Source organism: Octopus bimaculoides, chromosome 21, assembly GCF_046866305.1.
Source record: "Octopus bimaculoides isolate indiv1 chromosome 21, ASM4686630v1, whole genome shotgun sequence".
NCBI classification, from domain to species: domain Eukaryota; kingdom Metazoa; phylum Mollusca; class Cephalopoda; order Octopoda; family Octopodidae; genus Octopus; species Octopus bimaculoides.
In genome coordinates this window covers 20,899,011-20,917,084 of record NC_142948.1, presented here as the reverse complement: position 1 = coordinate 20,917,084, position 18,074 = coordinate 20,899,011, and the positions used below count along the sequence as shown (strand labels likewise).

The window sequence follows — 18,074 nt, the reverse complement described above, 5'->3', positions numbered from 1 at the left end:
CCTCTGAACTTGTTCTTCCTCATGCACAACATGCATACTGTTTTTATTTTACAAATTTTATCAATACGTTTTACTGATGCAGAATAAAATCTTTGAAAGAGTCAATCATCCCCTCAAAAAGGTGATGTTCTTTTTTCCTTGTTGAAACATTAAAATTCACATCTCTCCTTAGCATACAAATGTATTCAAACTTTATATTATTTACCTTTGATGGATATTTGTTCTCATCTTGTTTGTTGTTAACACGTTTCAGTTGATATACCCTCTGGCCTTCATCAAGTGTCTTGGGGAAAATTTCAAACCTGGGTTCTCATTCCTAATGTATTTTTTGGATAATGATGATGACGTTGTTGTTCAGGCAGTGACCTGAATAATAATAATAATAATAATAATAATAATAATAATAATAATAACAATATTGAAAAATACCTAAGGAATGAGAACCAGGTTTGAAATTTCCCCAAGACACCTGATGAAGGCTAAAGTGTATATCAGCTGAAACATGTTAACAACAAACAAGATGACAACAAATATCCATCAAATGTAAATAATATACATAACTCCTCATCTCTTAAAATATAAAACTGTAGTATTCAAACTTGCACACCACATTACTTTCATCACTTTCTTGTGTTGCTATCTTTCTTTTATCTAACTTGTATGGTTAAACTCATAAATATGCTCCTTCAAGGCAAGATGCTGGGTTGTACAACAAGTCATAGCTCCACTCAATCAGAGAAGAACTTGGGTCACACTGCCACTAAATTATAATTACTGGAACTTTCGGTCAGGTACAGTCTGTAGTTGGGGATTTCCCATCACTATTCGGTTCACAGTTAAAAAGTTCAACCATGCTCTGTCACTGTTCATTTAGCAGCTGTCTCTCATAACAAGTCAATCCACAGTTCAACCATGCTCCATTACTGTTTAATTCACTATTGAATCATGTCTGTCACATATGTTTCAACTTCCTTGCAAATATTTCTAAACAGATAGCATCAGCTGCGATCTACAGGATGTCAACACCATTGTTAGAAGTGGGTACAACATTGAGAACCCTGTGGAAATAACAACAGACAACTACTTCAATTTACTCTCAATTTCATCTCACTGTTGTGTAAGAAAAGCCTGAAAGTCTGTTATAAAGGCAAGTCTTCACAATTTCTGATAATTTTTCATTGAAAACCTGCAGGTATAACATTGCCAGAACTACATTGCAAAAATTATGGAAAATCTTAAAATTAGAGAATGGAACACTGATAGATAATGTAGTTGTATGCAGATACCCTTAAAAAAACAGTAATGGATGGAAAGGGGAATGTTTTTGATAATAGGTCTGCTTTATCAGTTTGACATGAGATCAAGCAGTTACAACATTTTAAAACCTTTGTTGGCCCTTTTGAACCCCATATGTGACTTTACATTAATACATAAGAGCACTAAACTTACATTAAATGATATATGAGCAATACATTTATACCAATCTGGGATATGCTACACATAACTGAGATATGCTACTGTTTCAAACACTGAGATCTATAAGATGACTAAATGTGTCATGTCTGAAAAAAAAAAAAGATAAAATTGAAAGTCTGTTATTGTCAAGGCTAGAATGTCTTTGATGGGGATCTACTGGAAAAAAAGAGGTTTTGAATAGCTGAATAGTTTACATGTTCTTTTCATAAACACATGGTCCCAGATTTGGTCTCTCTGTGTCATAGTGTCTTGGGTAAGGTCTTAAGTTGATCTATATCTTGTGAGTGGAAGCCAGTGTGCTTTCATTTCATTGAAAGGGCATCAGCTTCTCAGATCCTTTGCTCTGGCTTACCCCCTTCTGCTGCACTGAGTTACAAACACTCTCGTCACTCACACCACCCTAAATATTCTGAAGTTCTGATTGGTGTATTAGAAGCTGGCAACCCTAATGTTTACTAATTACAATATAAAAAAAAAAATTTTAATACCATACCAAAATTTTTGGGAACCTGGTGTGTTATTAATTATATCTAATAAATTATTAGCTGTTATTGTTTAGCCTAAAGTCAGGCCTGATCCTGAGCTGTTAATCTATGGAGTTCAACAATGAAAATTCAGTTCAACAGGCTTCCACACAGTTCCGCTCACAATTCCACTCACAAGATGCAGGTAAACTTAAGACTCTAGAAAATGACATTAGCCCAAGATACTATGACAGAAAGACCAAATCTGGGACCATGTGTTTATGAAAGGATCATGTAAACTATAACACACTCCTTTTTTTCTCTCTCCTCTTTCCCTTCCTCTTCTGTTGAAGATTTTTTGCTCTTCATTCTCTTGCCATTATTTGATTGCCATGTACCTTCTGATTTGTCTTTTATCTTTTATTTGTTTCACTCATTCAACTGTGGCCATGTTGGGGCACCGCCTTGAACAATTTTAGGTGAATAAATTGACACCAGTACTTATTTATTTTTTTAAGACTGATATTTATTCTATAGGCTTATTTTTTGAACTGCTAAGTTACAGGAACATAAACACACCGATACTAGCTAGTTGTCAAGCGGTGGTAGGGGACAGGCACAAAGACACACACACACACACACACACACACACACACACACACACACACACACACACACGTATATTTTACATGACTGATTTCTTTCCACTTCCTTCTACCAAATCTACTCACAAAGCTTTGGTTGGCCCGAGGTTATAGTAGAAGATACTTGCCCAAAGTGCCATGTAGTGGGACTGAACCCGGAACGATTTGGTTACGAAGCAAACTTCTTGCTACTCAATCATGTCTGCTCTTATTTCTTGGTATTCCCATTTACATATAACCCAGTTCCCCATTTTATATCAAGTGTGCTCTCTCTGTCTGTCTTGTCTGTCTCTCTTTTATTTAGTAACCTTATCACAATATCTACTAGCCAGCTACATATCTTAAATAACTCTTAATCTCCAATGAGATGGGTTATTTTTTTTTTTTCAGAAACACAAATGGCCTTGTCCTTTATTTTTTATGGTTTTAGAGATAGTATTACTGAGTTTGTGTTTTTGTCCATTGTGCCTTTCATCCTTTCGGGATCAATGAAATAAGTACCAGTTACACACTGGGGTCGATGTAATCAATTTGTTCCCTCCCCACAAAATTTCAGGCCTTGTGCTTTTGTAGAAAAGATTATTATTATCGTTAAGGTGGCAAGCTGGCAAAATCGTTAGCACGTTGGGCAAAATGCTTACCAGCATTTTGTTTATCTTTGCATTCTAAGTTCAAATTCAGCCAAAGTTGACTTCACTTTTCATACTTTTGGGGTCAATGAAATAAGTACCAGTTGAGCACTGGGGTAAATGAAATTGACTTAACCCCTCCCCCAAAATTGTTGGCCTTGTGCCAAAATTTGAAATCATCATTGTTATTATTATTATTAAGAAGGCAGCGAGTTGGCACAATGGTTACTGCACTGAACAGTATTCATCTGTCTTTGTTCTGAATTCAAATTCTGCTGAGGTCAGTTTGGCCTTTCATACTTTCAGGGTCAATAAAATAAGTATTGGGGTTGAGGAATTCAACTCGTCCCCTTCCTCCAAATTTCAGACCTTTTGCTTATAGTAGATTATTATTATTATTATTATTATTATTATTATTATTAAGGTGGTGAGCTGGCAGAATTGTTAGCATGATGGGCAAAATGCTTAGTGACATTTTGTCTGTCTTTCTATTCTGAGTTCAAATTCTGCCAAGGTCGACTTTGCCTTTCATCCTTTCAGGGTCGATAAATTAAGTACCAGTGAAATACTGGAGTTGATGTGATCAACTAGCCCCTTTTCCTGAAATTTTAGGCCTTGTGCCTTTAGTAGAAAGGATTATTATTATTATGTGATTTTGCCTTTCATCCTTTCAGGGTAGATGGAATAAGTACCAGTTGAACTCTGGGGTTGATGTAATTGACTTACTCCTCCTACTGGCTTTGTGCCAAAATTTCAAACCATTATTATTATTGCTATGAAGGTGTGTGGTTTTGGTGTTGCACTCATGATTGCTAGATGATGAGTTCAATTCCCAGATCTAGCAGTGCATTGTGTTCTTGAGCAGAACACTACATTTCACGTTGCTCTATAATCATTTTGACATCTGACATGTGGCACACTTGTGCACTTGTACAGCGATGTCAATTTGATGGAGGGAATGAACACATACAAATCATTTGTGCAGGTCATTCAGCAAAAACTAAACACTTATATGTTGTCTTTGATGGGAGAGTCCATCATCATTATTATTGTTATTATTACTTTTATAGTCATAGTTAACTATTCCTCACCCCATTGAAACATTTATTTTCATTTTTTTTGTACACTGTCACTTTCCATTGTTATGTTTTTTAAATTTTTCATCACCACCATTTTTGTAATTTCTCCTTATACTGTCACCCTCCTTATTCCTTGCACTTGTGGCAAATAAATTATTATTAAAGGACTGGATGAATGAATGAATGAATGAATAGAGAGAAGAAAGAAAGAAACCAAGCAAAACAATGAAAAAAAAGCAAAGGAAGCAAAACCAGCACCAAAATAGAAAACTAGCCAAACCTGGAAATAAGTTGTCTCAAGTGAGACTGTATAAAAGTGAGGCTGATAATAAGAGAGAAAATAGCAACTAGCATGGGACATTTTTCACTTCATCAAGATTTGTAAATTAGATTCTGAAAACTGGAAAGCAAGAAAGAGTGGAAGGAAAGAAAAAAGGAAATAATTCTACAGCTTACATATCACATGATAATATTCCTTGTAGATCTCTGGGTTTTTTTTTTCTTTTCTGTTTTATTCTCTTTATAATGATTTCTCTGAAACCAATTCCATGTTAGTTTAAGAATGGCTGTAAGTTCTACAGAATATGGACATTTTTGTTTTTTAAAAGGAAATGTTAACACATAAAGGAGAAGTGTCATTTTAATGTAAAGAATGGTCTGTGAAACAGTTGTTGCTGTTTGGAACAGTTTTTCCTTTTCATGCAAGTCTTTGTGGGTGAGGATGGGTGAGGTAAGGTAGAAAAGATGGATGCATTGGAAGGATCACCTTGGACATAGTGGTGGTATATCCACAGTCTGTGTCTGTCATTCAGTCAAGTGTGGCCACTCACACTTGAGTGACAGTATAATCTTAAGATTTCTGGCTTAGATGAGAATCAAACAGCAAAGATTCTGGAATACAGAGTTTGGTTTAATGAGATGGCACCAGAGAACATTTAATAGGTCAAGATCAACAGCAACAATGTAATTAAAATGACAAGAATGCCAAGGAGAAAGCTCTCCCTCCCCACTCATTGTTTTCTATGTAGTCATATGACCTGTTAACATTAGCAACCAAATACCATCATATGAAACAAAAGGAAGGACATCTTGGATGTGACACTTGTCTTTATATATTTTTATATCCTTGCGTTTGGATATGTGATTTAATGAAGCAAAGGTAAAGCAATGCATTCACATGATGTACTTCGACTATCGCTATGTGAGACTCCAAATGCCCATTGTCATCTCAACAATAACATTACTCTTTATAAGAGTTTGATGAGTCCATCTTTTAGTGACACAGGGGTGTTCATGTCTATCACCACATCTCTTTTGAGATTGACTTCCGTTGGAAGTGAATAAAATTTTCCTTTTTTTTTCTGCATCTCCCTTTTGAGATTTACTTCCCTTGAAGCTTAATATTTTTTCATTTTGGAACTACCTCCAACAATTCCATGTTTTCTCTTTCTTATATTGGTATGCCTTTGTTCGATAATTTCATGCAGAGTCAGCACATAAAAAATATCATAGAGAACTTCCATGGGTACTTCTTTCCTTGTAACTCTTTCTTCGGCAAACCTTTTTCAGCTGATGTATGTGACTTTTATGTTCCCATTTTGAACCTTTCACCATGTATGTCATTTTACTGATCTGTTTTATTATTTTGCTGTCTTCCCAATCTTCTTTTCCATTTCTGTACACTCTGGAAAACACATTGTCACCGGTTTTTAAATACTTGGTCATATTTTTAGTGTTTTCTCTAGTTTTTATTTTTCTTCCAGATAAAAACTTGTCAAAAACTGAGCTAATTTTTCTTGTGAACATCAGTTCAGCAGGTGACATGCGTGAAGGGATATTTGGGCTTGGCATTACATAGTAAACTTTCAGGAATTGTATCAATGCTATATCATCCACTAACTCATTTCTGGATTTCCTTAGCGCTCTTTTGAATGTGTCCACAAAGCATTCTGCTTGTCCGTTCAATCTTAGGTGATAATGGAGAAGAAGTGATTGAAAACATCTTGCAAAAATTCGTAAGTTCATTCGCTGTAAATTGTGTACTGTTATTGGGAACTATGGTATCTGAGACGCTATACCTTGCAAAAGGTTTGTGTAGAAAATCCACTGTTACTATGAGATCAGTTTTCTACATTTACACATTTCTGGTCATTTTGTAAAGGTATCTACCACTATTAAATAATATGATCTGTTTAATGATCCTGCGAAGTCTATGTGTAGCCTGGAATATCGATCTTGGGCCAAGGTTGAAATTTTATAGGTGGTGATTTTGCTGCAAGGGCACAACCTCTGCAGGATTTTACTAACTTCTCAATGTCTAGATCCAATTTTAGCCAGTAAACATAACTCCTCAGAAGTGACTTCATCCTAGAAATTCTTGGATGTCCAGTGTGGAATTCCTTTAACATTCGATTTTGTTGTGAGACAGGCATTCTGACCCTCTGTGCATATATAGGCACATTATCACATATTGAATACAAATTCGAAACTGTTACATCCAGCTGCACATATTTTTTTTTATGTTTCTTCTGATCTCACTATTTTTTTCATTTTCATGATAAAGTTGTCTATCTCTGCCTTAATTTTTATTTCCTCCAATGTGACAGGCAATTCATGCACTACTATTATATTTTCAGCTCTTAACATCACTATCACTGTCTTCTAGTGGTTCACTTTATTTTGGTATTAACCTTGACAAACAGTCTGCATGTCCCAATTTTTTAGATGGTAAATACTCCATCTTGAAGTCATAATTTAGTAGGTTTACTCCCCAGTGCTGCAATCTGTTGGCTGTGTGTGGGGGGGATATCCTTTTTTGGTCTATAGATTGACAATAATGGGTGGTGGTCTGTCTGCAAATGAAATCTTCCATGTATAAATTTATGGAATTTCTTTACCACAAATATGATGTCTAATGCTTCCTTTTCTATTTGAATGTAACTTTTCTCAGCCGGCTATAAGGAACATGAAATATGAGATACAACTTTCAGGCTACCATCTTCATATCTGTGTAAAATCACAGCTCCAATACCACTTTCACTAGCATCTGATGCCACTACCATTTCTAAATTCTTCAAAAGCCTTTTGGCACTTGTCCGACCAGTTCCAATTCATGTCTTTTTTAACAAGTTATTCAGGAGTGTTCTTAAAGCATGCATATTGGTATGTATACCTGGTAGTAATTTGCGAGCCCCCCCCCCCCGCCCCAAATTCTTGTAACATTGTAATGTTTGTCGAGGGAGGCATATTTTTTTTATTGCACTCACCCTAGATGGGTCTGGTCTGCATCCATTTTCATTGATAATCTGCCCTAGATATTTTATTCTTGGCACAAAAGATTCACACTTTTTTTTATTGCGCTTAAAACCACAATCTTTTAATTTTTTTCAAAGCCCTTATTAACCTGCTCAGCATGCTGACCATGAGATTCACTTTTTATGAGTATGTTGTCAAAGTATTGCAAAATCCAAACCTGCGAGCATAGGGTCCATAATTTGTTGGAAAATGCCTGGTGCTATCTTTATACCAAAAGAAAGTCAATTAAATTTATACAATCCTGTATGGGCATTTATCGTTAATAATTTTGAACATTCTTCATCAACTTGTACATATAGGTATGCTTCAGATCAGTCCAATTTTGAAAAAAATAATTTCCTCCATTCAACTTCACGAAAATTTCTTCTGGACTTGGTAATGGGTAATTATATGACATTTAACCTTGTTGAAAAATTAGCACAGATTCTATTATTTATTTTCTTGACAAAGCTGTTGGGGACACCCATTTAGCATAATCAGTTTTTTTCAATGACTCTAAGCTTTTCAAGTCTATTCAGTTCTTCGTTGACTTGTTTGAATGCTGCGAAAAGTACAATAATATTTTTTGTATTTGGCAGGGGATAACTTTCTTAAAAGTAGTCGCACTTTCTTCTTGGTCCAATTTCTACATTCTTCTTCATGTCTTCATATCTTCGAAAATATGCAGAGAAAATAATACCTTCTTCTGGGCTATAAATGAATTCTCCAATTAAGTTTGCTACACCGTCTGGCATGAATGACCCTGAAATACTTTCAGACTTCTTCAACATTAATTCCAGCAACTGTTGTTGTAGTTGCAGCTGCTGTTGCAACTATACCACGCAGGACAATAAATTCTTCATGTTAACGATTTTTCTTTGGTTTCATACCCCAAAATTTTAACATCTGATGCAAGCTTCAAATAGCTTATTGCCACTTTTATATCTTTGTGTTTGGATATATGATTTAATGAAGTAGAGGTTAAGTAATGTATTCACCCGATGTACTTTGACTACTGCCACATGAGACTCCAATGCCCTCTGTCGTTTCATTGATAACGTTACTCTATAAGAGTTCAACAAGGCCATCCTTTATTCACGCATGAGTGTTAATGTCTATCACCACAACATATTTATATGTGTGTGTATACATACATACATATATATATATATATCCCAACATTCAATTCACTATGGAATTCAGCAAACATCATCTCCCTTTTCTTGATCTCTTAATTATAAAAACACCTAATAACCAAATCACAACCGACATCTACCACAAACCTACAGACTCACAACAATACCTCCTTTTTAGCTCATGCCACCCAAAACACACCAAGATAAATATCCCCTTTAATTTAGCTAAAAGAATTTGCACCATTGTCTCTGACCCAACCACTCGAGAAATACACTTACAAGATCTCAAAAAAACACTGTTACAACGCCAATATCCCTCCACACTCATAGATCTTGGAATAAAACGTGCCAAGGAACTTGACAAAAACACACTAAAAACCAACCAACATAATAACACACCCAACCCCAAAATACTTCCATACATCTCCACCCATAACCCCAAAAACATCGAAGCATTCACCACAATTAAACAAAACCTCCCCTTACTCACCACAAACCCGAAAATGAACAATATCATTAATACACACAAAGTCCTTAAATGCAAAAGGCAACACAAATTTTTGAAAACATTATTAACCAATTCCAAACTACATACACCACTTCCACCCCCATCAGTTAAAAAATGTGCACGCCCTAATTTTGGCACCTGCCCCTACCTACTTGAAGGCTCTGAATTTACCTTCAAACGAGGAACAAAGTTTAAAATTAAAACCAATTTCTCTTGTTCCTCGGGTAACCTCATTTATGTCCTTACTTGCGCAGGTTGCCAAAACATCTATATCGGACAGACGAGCCTCCCATTACGTAGAAGAGTAGCTGTCCATAAGGAACAAATAAACCTCCCTCAATACCGCCAAATTCCACTCAGTGGCCACATAGACTCTTGCGCCAGAAACAAAAACCCTAAATTCATTATATTTCCTTTCTATCAATGTAAAGACAGAATCTCCACACAAGAAAGAATCAACAAGGAGAATCTTTTCATAGAGAAATTCCAACCATTTCTTAACACACACACCCCTCAGTGACCTTATTTCTCTATGAACAGACACAAACTTCCTGTTGAAAAAAAGAGTTCATAACTCCAACTAAAAACACTTGTCTCCCCTTACACACACTTCCTGTTTTGACACCACATTTCCTGCTTAACACAAACTTTTAATCCCCTTTTTTTAAACCTAACAAAACTCTCAACTCTTATGCATCCTTATTTTTCCTACCAATTTACTATTGAACTACAAAAGCTCAAAGACAATATAATGTATAGGTATATTTATTTTTTTATATATTATTACTTTATATATTATTTTCTTCATTTTGAACTTCTTTGTAAAAAAAATTTTCATTCTCCTTCTTGATAATTTGCTTCTTCGCAATGAAAACCGGTTAGAAAAAATCTTTATTAAAATATGCTTCCAGTTCAGCATTCTGGCTTTTTTTCATTTTCCTATATATATATATACACACACACACATAGATATATATATATATATATATATATATATATATATATATCATCATCATCATCATCATCATCGTTTAACGTCCGCTTTCCATGCTAGCATGGGTTGGACGATTTGACTGAGGACTGGTGAAACCGGATGGCAACACCAGGCTCCAATCTAAATTTGGCAGAGTTTCTACAGCTGGATGCCCTTCCTAACACCAACCACTCAGAGAGTGTAGTAGGTGCTTTTACGTGTCACCTGCACGAAGGCCAGTCAGGCGATACTGGCAACGGCCACGCTCGAAATGGTGTCTTTTATGTGCCACCCGCACAAGAGCCAGTCCAGGGGCACTGGCAACGATCTTACTTGGCTTGCCGGGTCTTCTCACGCACAGCACATTTCCAAAGGTCTCGGTCAGTAGTCATCGCCTCGGTGAGGCCCAATGTACGAAGGTCTTGCCTCACCACCTCAGCCCAGGTCTTCCTGGGCCTACCTCTTCCACGGGTTCCCTCAACTGTTAGGGTGTGGCACTTTTTCACGCAGCTATCCTCATCCATTCTCACCACATGTCCATACCAGCGCAATCGTCTCTCTTGCACACCACAACTGATGCTTCTAATGTTCAGCTTTTCTCTCAAGATACTTACACTCTGACAGGTATTCACATTGACATTACACATCCAACGGAGCATACTGGCTTCATTCCTTGCGAGCTTACGTATGTCCTCAGCAGTTACAGCCCATGTTTCACTGCCATGTAGCATGGCTGTTCGTACACATGCGTCATACAGTCAGCCTTTTACTCTGAGTGAGAGTCCCTTTGTCGCCAGCAGGGGTAAGAGCTCTCTAAACTTGGCCCAGGCTATTCTTATTCTAGCAGCTACACTTTCAGCGCACCCACCCCCACTACTAACTTGGTCGCCCAGATAGCGGAAGCTATCGACTACCTCTAGTTTTTCACCCTGGAATGAGATAGAAGTTGTTTCCTGTTTGTTTACAGTTTTTATTGCACCTGAACATCTGCCACAAACAAAAACTAACTTCCTAGTTAACCTGCCTTTGATGTTGCTGCACCTCTTATGTGTCCATAGCTTGCACCGTGTACATCTTATAGAGTTACTACTTACTCCTTTTCTACATACTGAGCAGGGCCATCTACCTCAAGGGGTTTGTGTTTTATCTACCTTCCGACTTATTAGGATTTTGGTTTTAGCTAGGTTGACTCTAAGGCCCTTCGATTATAGTCCTTGCTTTCACACCTGAAACTTCTACTCTAGTTCTGATAGTGACTCCGCAATTAGGGCAAGGTCATCAGCATTGAGGAGCTCCCAGGGGCAACCTGTCTTGAACTCCTCTGTGATTGCCTGGAGGACTATGATAAATAAGAGGGGGCTGAGGACGGAACCTTGGTGGACCCCTACCTCTACCCGGAATTCATTGCTGTACTCATTTCCAACCCTCACCTTACTGGCAGCATCTCTGTACATGGCTCGCACAGCTCTCACTAACCATTCTTCTATCCCAAGTTTCCTCATTGACCACCAGATAAGGGATCGGGGGACCCTGTCAAAGGCTTTCTCCATGTCAACGAAAGCCAGGTACAGAGGTTTATCCTTCGCTAGATATTTCTCCTGCAGCTGTCTTACTAGAAATAAGGCATCAGTAGTGCTTTTACCTGGCACGAACCCAAACTGCATCTCATCTAAATTGATTCGCTCCCTAATTAGTTGGGCTATGACCCTCTCTGTAACTTTCATAACCTGATCTAACAGCTTGATGCCTCTGTAATTATTTGTATCTAAAGCGTCACCTTTACCTTTGTAGCAGTTGACTATGATGCTGCTACACCAGTCATTGGGTATGACTCCTTCGTGTATCACCTGGTTCGTAATACGGGTGACTAGGCTATAGCCAACACTGCCAGATATTTTGAGCATCTCTGCAGTGATTCCTGATGGGCCGGGGGCTTTCCCGGTCTTCATACTCTTAATTGCTTTATCTACCCTGGTACTATCAACTCGGATAGCTGGTCCCTCTATTGGGTCGACATACGGCAGGCTCTCTTCCTCCCATTCATTCTCTTTATTAAGCAATCTATCGTAGTGGCATCTCCAGACCTCTTTCTTTGTATCCTCATTTAGTGCAAGCGTACCATCATCCATGCGAATACATTTCTCTCCTATGACATCACTATTCTCTCTCCTACACTGTCTTGCAACACGAAATACCTCGAGTCTTTGGTCCTCACGGCGCAGAACATTGGCAAATCTTTTCTTATCTGCTTCCCCTCTGGCTAAATAAACCTGTCGCCTAGCCTCCCTTCTGGCACATTGGTACAATTCCCTACCACCGTTCTTCCAGTCCTTCCAAGCCTGTTTCTTTTGTCTAATAGCCCTGTCTACCTCCTTGTTCCACCACCACGTTACTCTGGGTCGAGAGGGGACCTTACACCACCCACAGATCTGGTCGGTGGCTTTCAACAGGTTGTCCCGTAGAAATCTCCAATTGTCTTCCACGTTGTATGATGCTATATCCCCTTCTATTTCGTTAAATGCTTCAAGTAACTTGTCTCTAAGTCTCTGTCCATTTGCAGGGTCTTTAAGCTTCCACACCCTTCTCCTCCAAGCCGGTCTAATTCTGGGCACCCATTTTGCCTTGATCCCAAAGTCGCTAACTACTAATCTATGTTGTGGGGTACATTCTTCGCCAGGGTAGGTTTTGGCATTTATAAGCCGCCCTCTTTCCCTATTTCTGGCGAGGATGTAGTCGATTTGGCTAGAGTGTCTGCCGGAGCGGTAGGTGACTAGGTGACTGGCAGGTTTCCTGAAGTTGGTATTGCAGACCATAAGATGGGTTGCATCACAGAACTCCAGCAGTCTGGTTCCCTCCTCGTTGCGGGAACTGAAGCCATAGCCTCCATGTATGCCATGGAAGCCTCCAGCACGACGTCCGACATGACCATTGAAGTCTCCAGCCACAAAGAGAAGGTCCCTGTCACTTGTCGACAAGGTAGTTTGCAAGAGGGTGTCATAGAATTGGTCTTTCAGACCATCTGGTAGCCCCGGTTGAGGTGCATAGGCTGAGATGACAGTAGCTAATCTATGATGAAGCACTAGTCTAATCTTAAGTACTTTGTCACTTACTCTAACGACCTCGATAACCTTATCCACCCATTTCTCCGCTAGAAGTATTCCTACGCCCCCGACCCCGTCAGTGTTCCTTGCCCAGAAAATCTTGTACCTGTGTTCTTTGCCTGTGAGGAACCTCGCAGAACCTCCTCTCCATCTTACTTTCTGGATGCAGCACATATCTACGCGTCTCTGTTCAAGCATCTCAACAATTTCACCAGATCTACCTTTCAGCGTGCCGACGTTGAGAGTGCCAATCCTAACAGTATGGGTGTTGGGGGTGTGGGCCTGTAGCCTGGGAAGGGGGAAAGCAGTGTCGTGTACCTGAAAAGAAAACTTACAATTGGAAGAATTCATAAGCAAAACAGTACCTACAACCTGCAAACATTACTCAAACTTTATGCACTACCCAAAGGTAGGGGAGAGGATGGCCAAGGCCACTAGATGGGTTCCGGGAGACAGCCGAGGATGACAGGATGACAGAGGAATGATGAGTTAGAGGTTAAGAAACTGCATACATATAGAAAGAAGAGGTGTATTCCCTTGCAAGAAAAAATATGAGAATTTGTTTTGGAAAATGCACCTGAATTTGAAAAATATGTAGTTGTTTTGAAATAGTTGTTTTGAAATACCAAACTAGTTTCAACAATTTTTTGTTTATCAATGGTACAAATATATATAAAACAATGGGATTTTAACAGAATTTAAAAATATGAAGTAGAAATTGAACAAAAATGTTTCAATGAACAAATGTTCACATAAAGTAAATGTTTGGCAATGAATATAATAAATGTACATTACTAAAAGTTGGATCATATTGAGTTTTTATAGAATACAAGAGAAAAAAGAAAAGGAGAAGAGAGTAACAAAATTCTTTTTTTTTTACAGTTTCTGTTGTGTTGTGTGTAGTCCTTTTTTCCGTCGTATACTGGGCTTTTTGTTTTTAATGGAGTTTTTTTGGAATCAGAGAATATCTTGTGTATATATATATATGTTTTTATGCAAAAGAATCTAATTTTTAATTCGTTATAATTTTGATGACGTCTTATTCTTTCTGGTGGATGTTTTTGGTCAAAAAATAGATTTTGTTTTGGCATTAGTGTTTTTGTTTGGTTGGCTGGTTGGTTCCCTGTACATAGGAACAGATTTTGATTGGTGTTAGGTTCATGATGTCACTTTATTTTGATAAAGAACCCGTTTTTGTTTTGGCCAAGTTTGGTATTCTGCTTGGTTGACTTCCCTATAGGGACTCTGTCATTAGTTTTTGCCTAATTGTCATCAACTGCTGCAGTTGGTTGATTCCCTTAAGGAGTCAGTTTGTTTTTTTCTGGGGGTTCAGTTCTGATTGGAGATCAAATTTCATTGGTCTAGTGAGAAGTGATGTTAGCAACTGGTGTTTGAGAAGGGGTGTGGTGTTGTTGTTTAGTGATTTGTAGTTGGGGTTTTGAAACCAAGGAGGGAGCCTGTTACTAAAGTTTTTGAATTATGTGTTATATCTGGTTGTTTTTTTTTTTTTGTGGAGAAATTGAGTTTTACTTTTTTCTAGTGTGTTATTAAACGATATTTAGTTGCAGTTTATATTTTTTAATGAGCATTCTTTCCTTATTCTATCAGAATTGGATTTGTTGAAGTGTTTCTGGTGCATTGATAGAGTGGGAAGATTTGCTACTTTGGGTTTATGTCTGCAGGGTATTGATCTAGGTGTTTGCTCACAGGAATTTTCCTGCTTATGTCTGCAGAGCATTGACCTAAGTTTTTGCTTCTGGGAATATACATATATAAATATTTATATAGATATCATATAAATATAAGGCAGGATGTGTGTGTGTGTGCGTGTGTACATGATTGTACTTTATGCATGTCCACAAATTAGCACGCATGTCGCTCCAATTTTAGGAGGAGATTCGTCATGAACCTATCTGCATTTTCGTCAACTTTTTCTCTCTGCGGTACCCGCGTATACCTATAAATATCGATTTTCAACCATAACTTTTACCAATTTTGAAGTTTATTGACATGGCGAAGTCAAACTGCGTACGCGCATGAAGAAGAGGGGGAGATACAGAGTGTTTGCTAGCGTCTAACAAAAAAAATGGAAAGAAAAAGTGGAAGAGGGAGACAGAAGCGTCTTAGCAAAGAAGATGTTTGTAACCAAGACAGAGTTTGTTTGCCAGTGTCTAACAAAAACAAAAAAAAAAAAGGAACGAAAAAGTGGAAGAGGGAAACAGAAAGCGTCCAACAAATCATTTATGTATTTTTAATCGTTCATCTTTCTCCCCCCTCTCACTCTCTCACACACGCACATATACTACTTTGGGAGCGAAAGAGTTTTGTTTATATTTCACAACAACAATGTAACAAAGAGGTGTATGTAACATAAATGGGTAAAATTTCCACCTCACCTCCCAACCCATTTTTCGGACCACAAAAAGGGTTTGGTAATTTTTCAGATTAACACCTGCACAATTTCCACTAGGGTGTTACAGTTAGGATTAGGGTTAAGGTTAGGGTTAGGATTAGGGTTGGTGTTAGGGTTAAGGTTAGGGTTAAGGTTTATGGTTAGGGTTAGAGTTAACCTAGAAGGGACAGGCCCCTTACTTTTTGCTTAAGGCTGTTGGTAAGTTTTCCTAAGTTACTCCAATCCAGATCCCCAATGCAAACCTTCAGATCAACCTTCTCCTATGCAGATCTCTAATGCAACTTTAAAAAAAAACAGTCAATGAGTGGAAATAACCAATAAACTGATTTCTTATGGGATTTCCCAATCAAATTGCCAGCAAACCATCTTCAGCTAAACCAATTTCAACGGATTTCGCTCAAATCTGATGTCGATGTTACTTATTTTGGTTTGAAATAAAGCACTCGATCACTTAATAATCCAAGCTTAATCCCGGGGCAGCGCCAGGCTATACTGCTAGTATATATATATATATATATATATATATATATATATATATGACTTCAGGTGCAATCCCACTGCATGACACTTTGGGCAACTGTCTTCTGCTATAGCCTTGATCCAATCAAAATCTTGTAAGCAGGTTTAGTGGACACCAACTAAAAGAAGCCTATCACATACATACACATGCACACATACATACATGCACACTAACAAAAAAATAGAATGATCATAGGTAGTGTTGGTTGATTCCCCACCTCACCCCAAAAAGCAAGTGAATGATTGATATCTGATCATTTAACAGATTTCCTATAAGTGAGCCAATAAACGAATGTCAAAGCACTAGGAATAGCTCCTAAAACTCTCTCAAACTTCTCCGTACTCGCCTAACGATGCATTGAATAATGTAGTCTAGATACACTATTCCTTTTAAATGGGTGTGATGGTCATGACTGGAATTTTGATCCTAGGTGTGCTGGATCAGAACTGATCTGGAGTTAAGCTATGAGTAATGTGACTGAAAGTTAAGAAGTTTTTCAAAATCATGATGTTCTGGGTTCAGTCCCATTGTTTCATGCCTTTCACAGTTTTGGGGTGAATGAAACTAAGATGGAAACTGTGTAGAAGTCCACTGGATGGTGTGTACTATTCGTTCAAAGGTCAAGGCTACACTTTGTCATGTTTATCTAATATTAGCTGTGAAGACACATCTAGTCATGGAGAAATATTATTAGCTTGCTTGTGGATGACAGGGAGGGCAGTTGAAATGGATTCCAAGGAGGACTCCATGCCTCTTCTACAAATTGACAGGGTTCAATATTTTCTATAGTAAATTATTCTGCAAAAAAAAAAAAAGTAATATGCACAAAATTAGCAGTTGAAAATTGTGAATGAACTCTATCTGCACAATGTATACACACACACACACACATATACAGGGCAGGTGGAAAGTAACTAGACATTAGAAATTGCTTATAGAATTTTTAGTATTACAGAAGTCATGATGAAAACATTTTTTAAACAGACAACACTAATGGGGATTTCTTATTTTTTTATTGTCTTATTTGTTATTTCCCAGATGGCCAGTCGCTTGACTGTTGAGGAGCGAACTAAGATAGCAGCACGCCATGAAGTGTGGAATTCCGTTGTTTTGGTTCAGAGATGGCGGCGTGCATGGAAAGGTAAGCATGGTCCGGAGACAATAAAAAGTTGTCATACAAAGCTGATGACCATGGGTTCTGTGAACAATGCAAGAAGAAGTGGCCATCCAACCACATCCCAATCAGTGGAGAACATGGCAACAGTGCAAGAAATGTTTAATTGCAGCCCGCAAAATTCAGCACATCAAGCAGCTCATGAAAGTGGACTAACAAGACACATAATATGTATGGTGTTGCATAAAGAATTGAATTTTTATCCATGGAAACCCCATTGTGTACAGGAGCTAAAACCTGAAGACTGCGAGTCCAGAACTCCAAGACGTCCAGATCTCATTCTATGTGATTTTTACCTGTGGGGTTTCACAAAAGAGGAGGTATACAAGACAAAACCTTGCCCACCGAGTGACTTGGAGACATGGATTCAGGAGGTTCTCAATAATATCCCAGATGACGTCCTTCAGAAGGTTGTTCATTTCATCCCTTCCTGTTTGAGGAAACTGGTTGAGGCCACTGGTGCTTACGATAAAATATGAAGATTTACTTTCATTTTCTCATGTAATAAAGAACACGTATCATTTGTTTCAATATTTTATTACCAATTTTTAATGCCTACTTACTTTTCACCCACCCTGTCTATATGTAGTCCAAATTTACAGAAAACAAAAGCTGAAGACAGGCGAAGGAACAACAATCATGTATATTAGTTTAATGTTCAGG

General features: G+C 37.9%; 2 protein-coding genes across 7 annotated transcripts in view; both read left to right on the top strand.

The window, feature by feature from the left end:
- The window catches only part of LOC106873104 (uncharacterized), a 271,061-nt gene that overhangs the window by 28,732 nt on the left and 224,255 nt on the right, over positions 1–18,074 (top strand). The window lies entirely within an intron of this gene.
- Positions 1,009–17,952, top strand: LOC149131511 (uncharacterized). Its single transcript, XM_089338909.1, has 2 exons — positions 1,009–1,147; positions 17,276–17,952. Exon 2 carries the CDS (start codon positions 17,276–17,278, stop codon positions 17,888–17,890), a length of 615 nt encoding a protein of 204 aa, XP_089195035.1. The 5' UTR covers positions 1,009–1,147; the 3' UTR covers positions 17,891–17,952.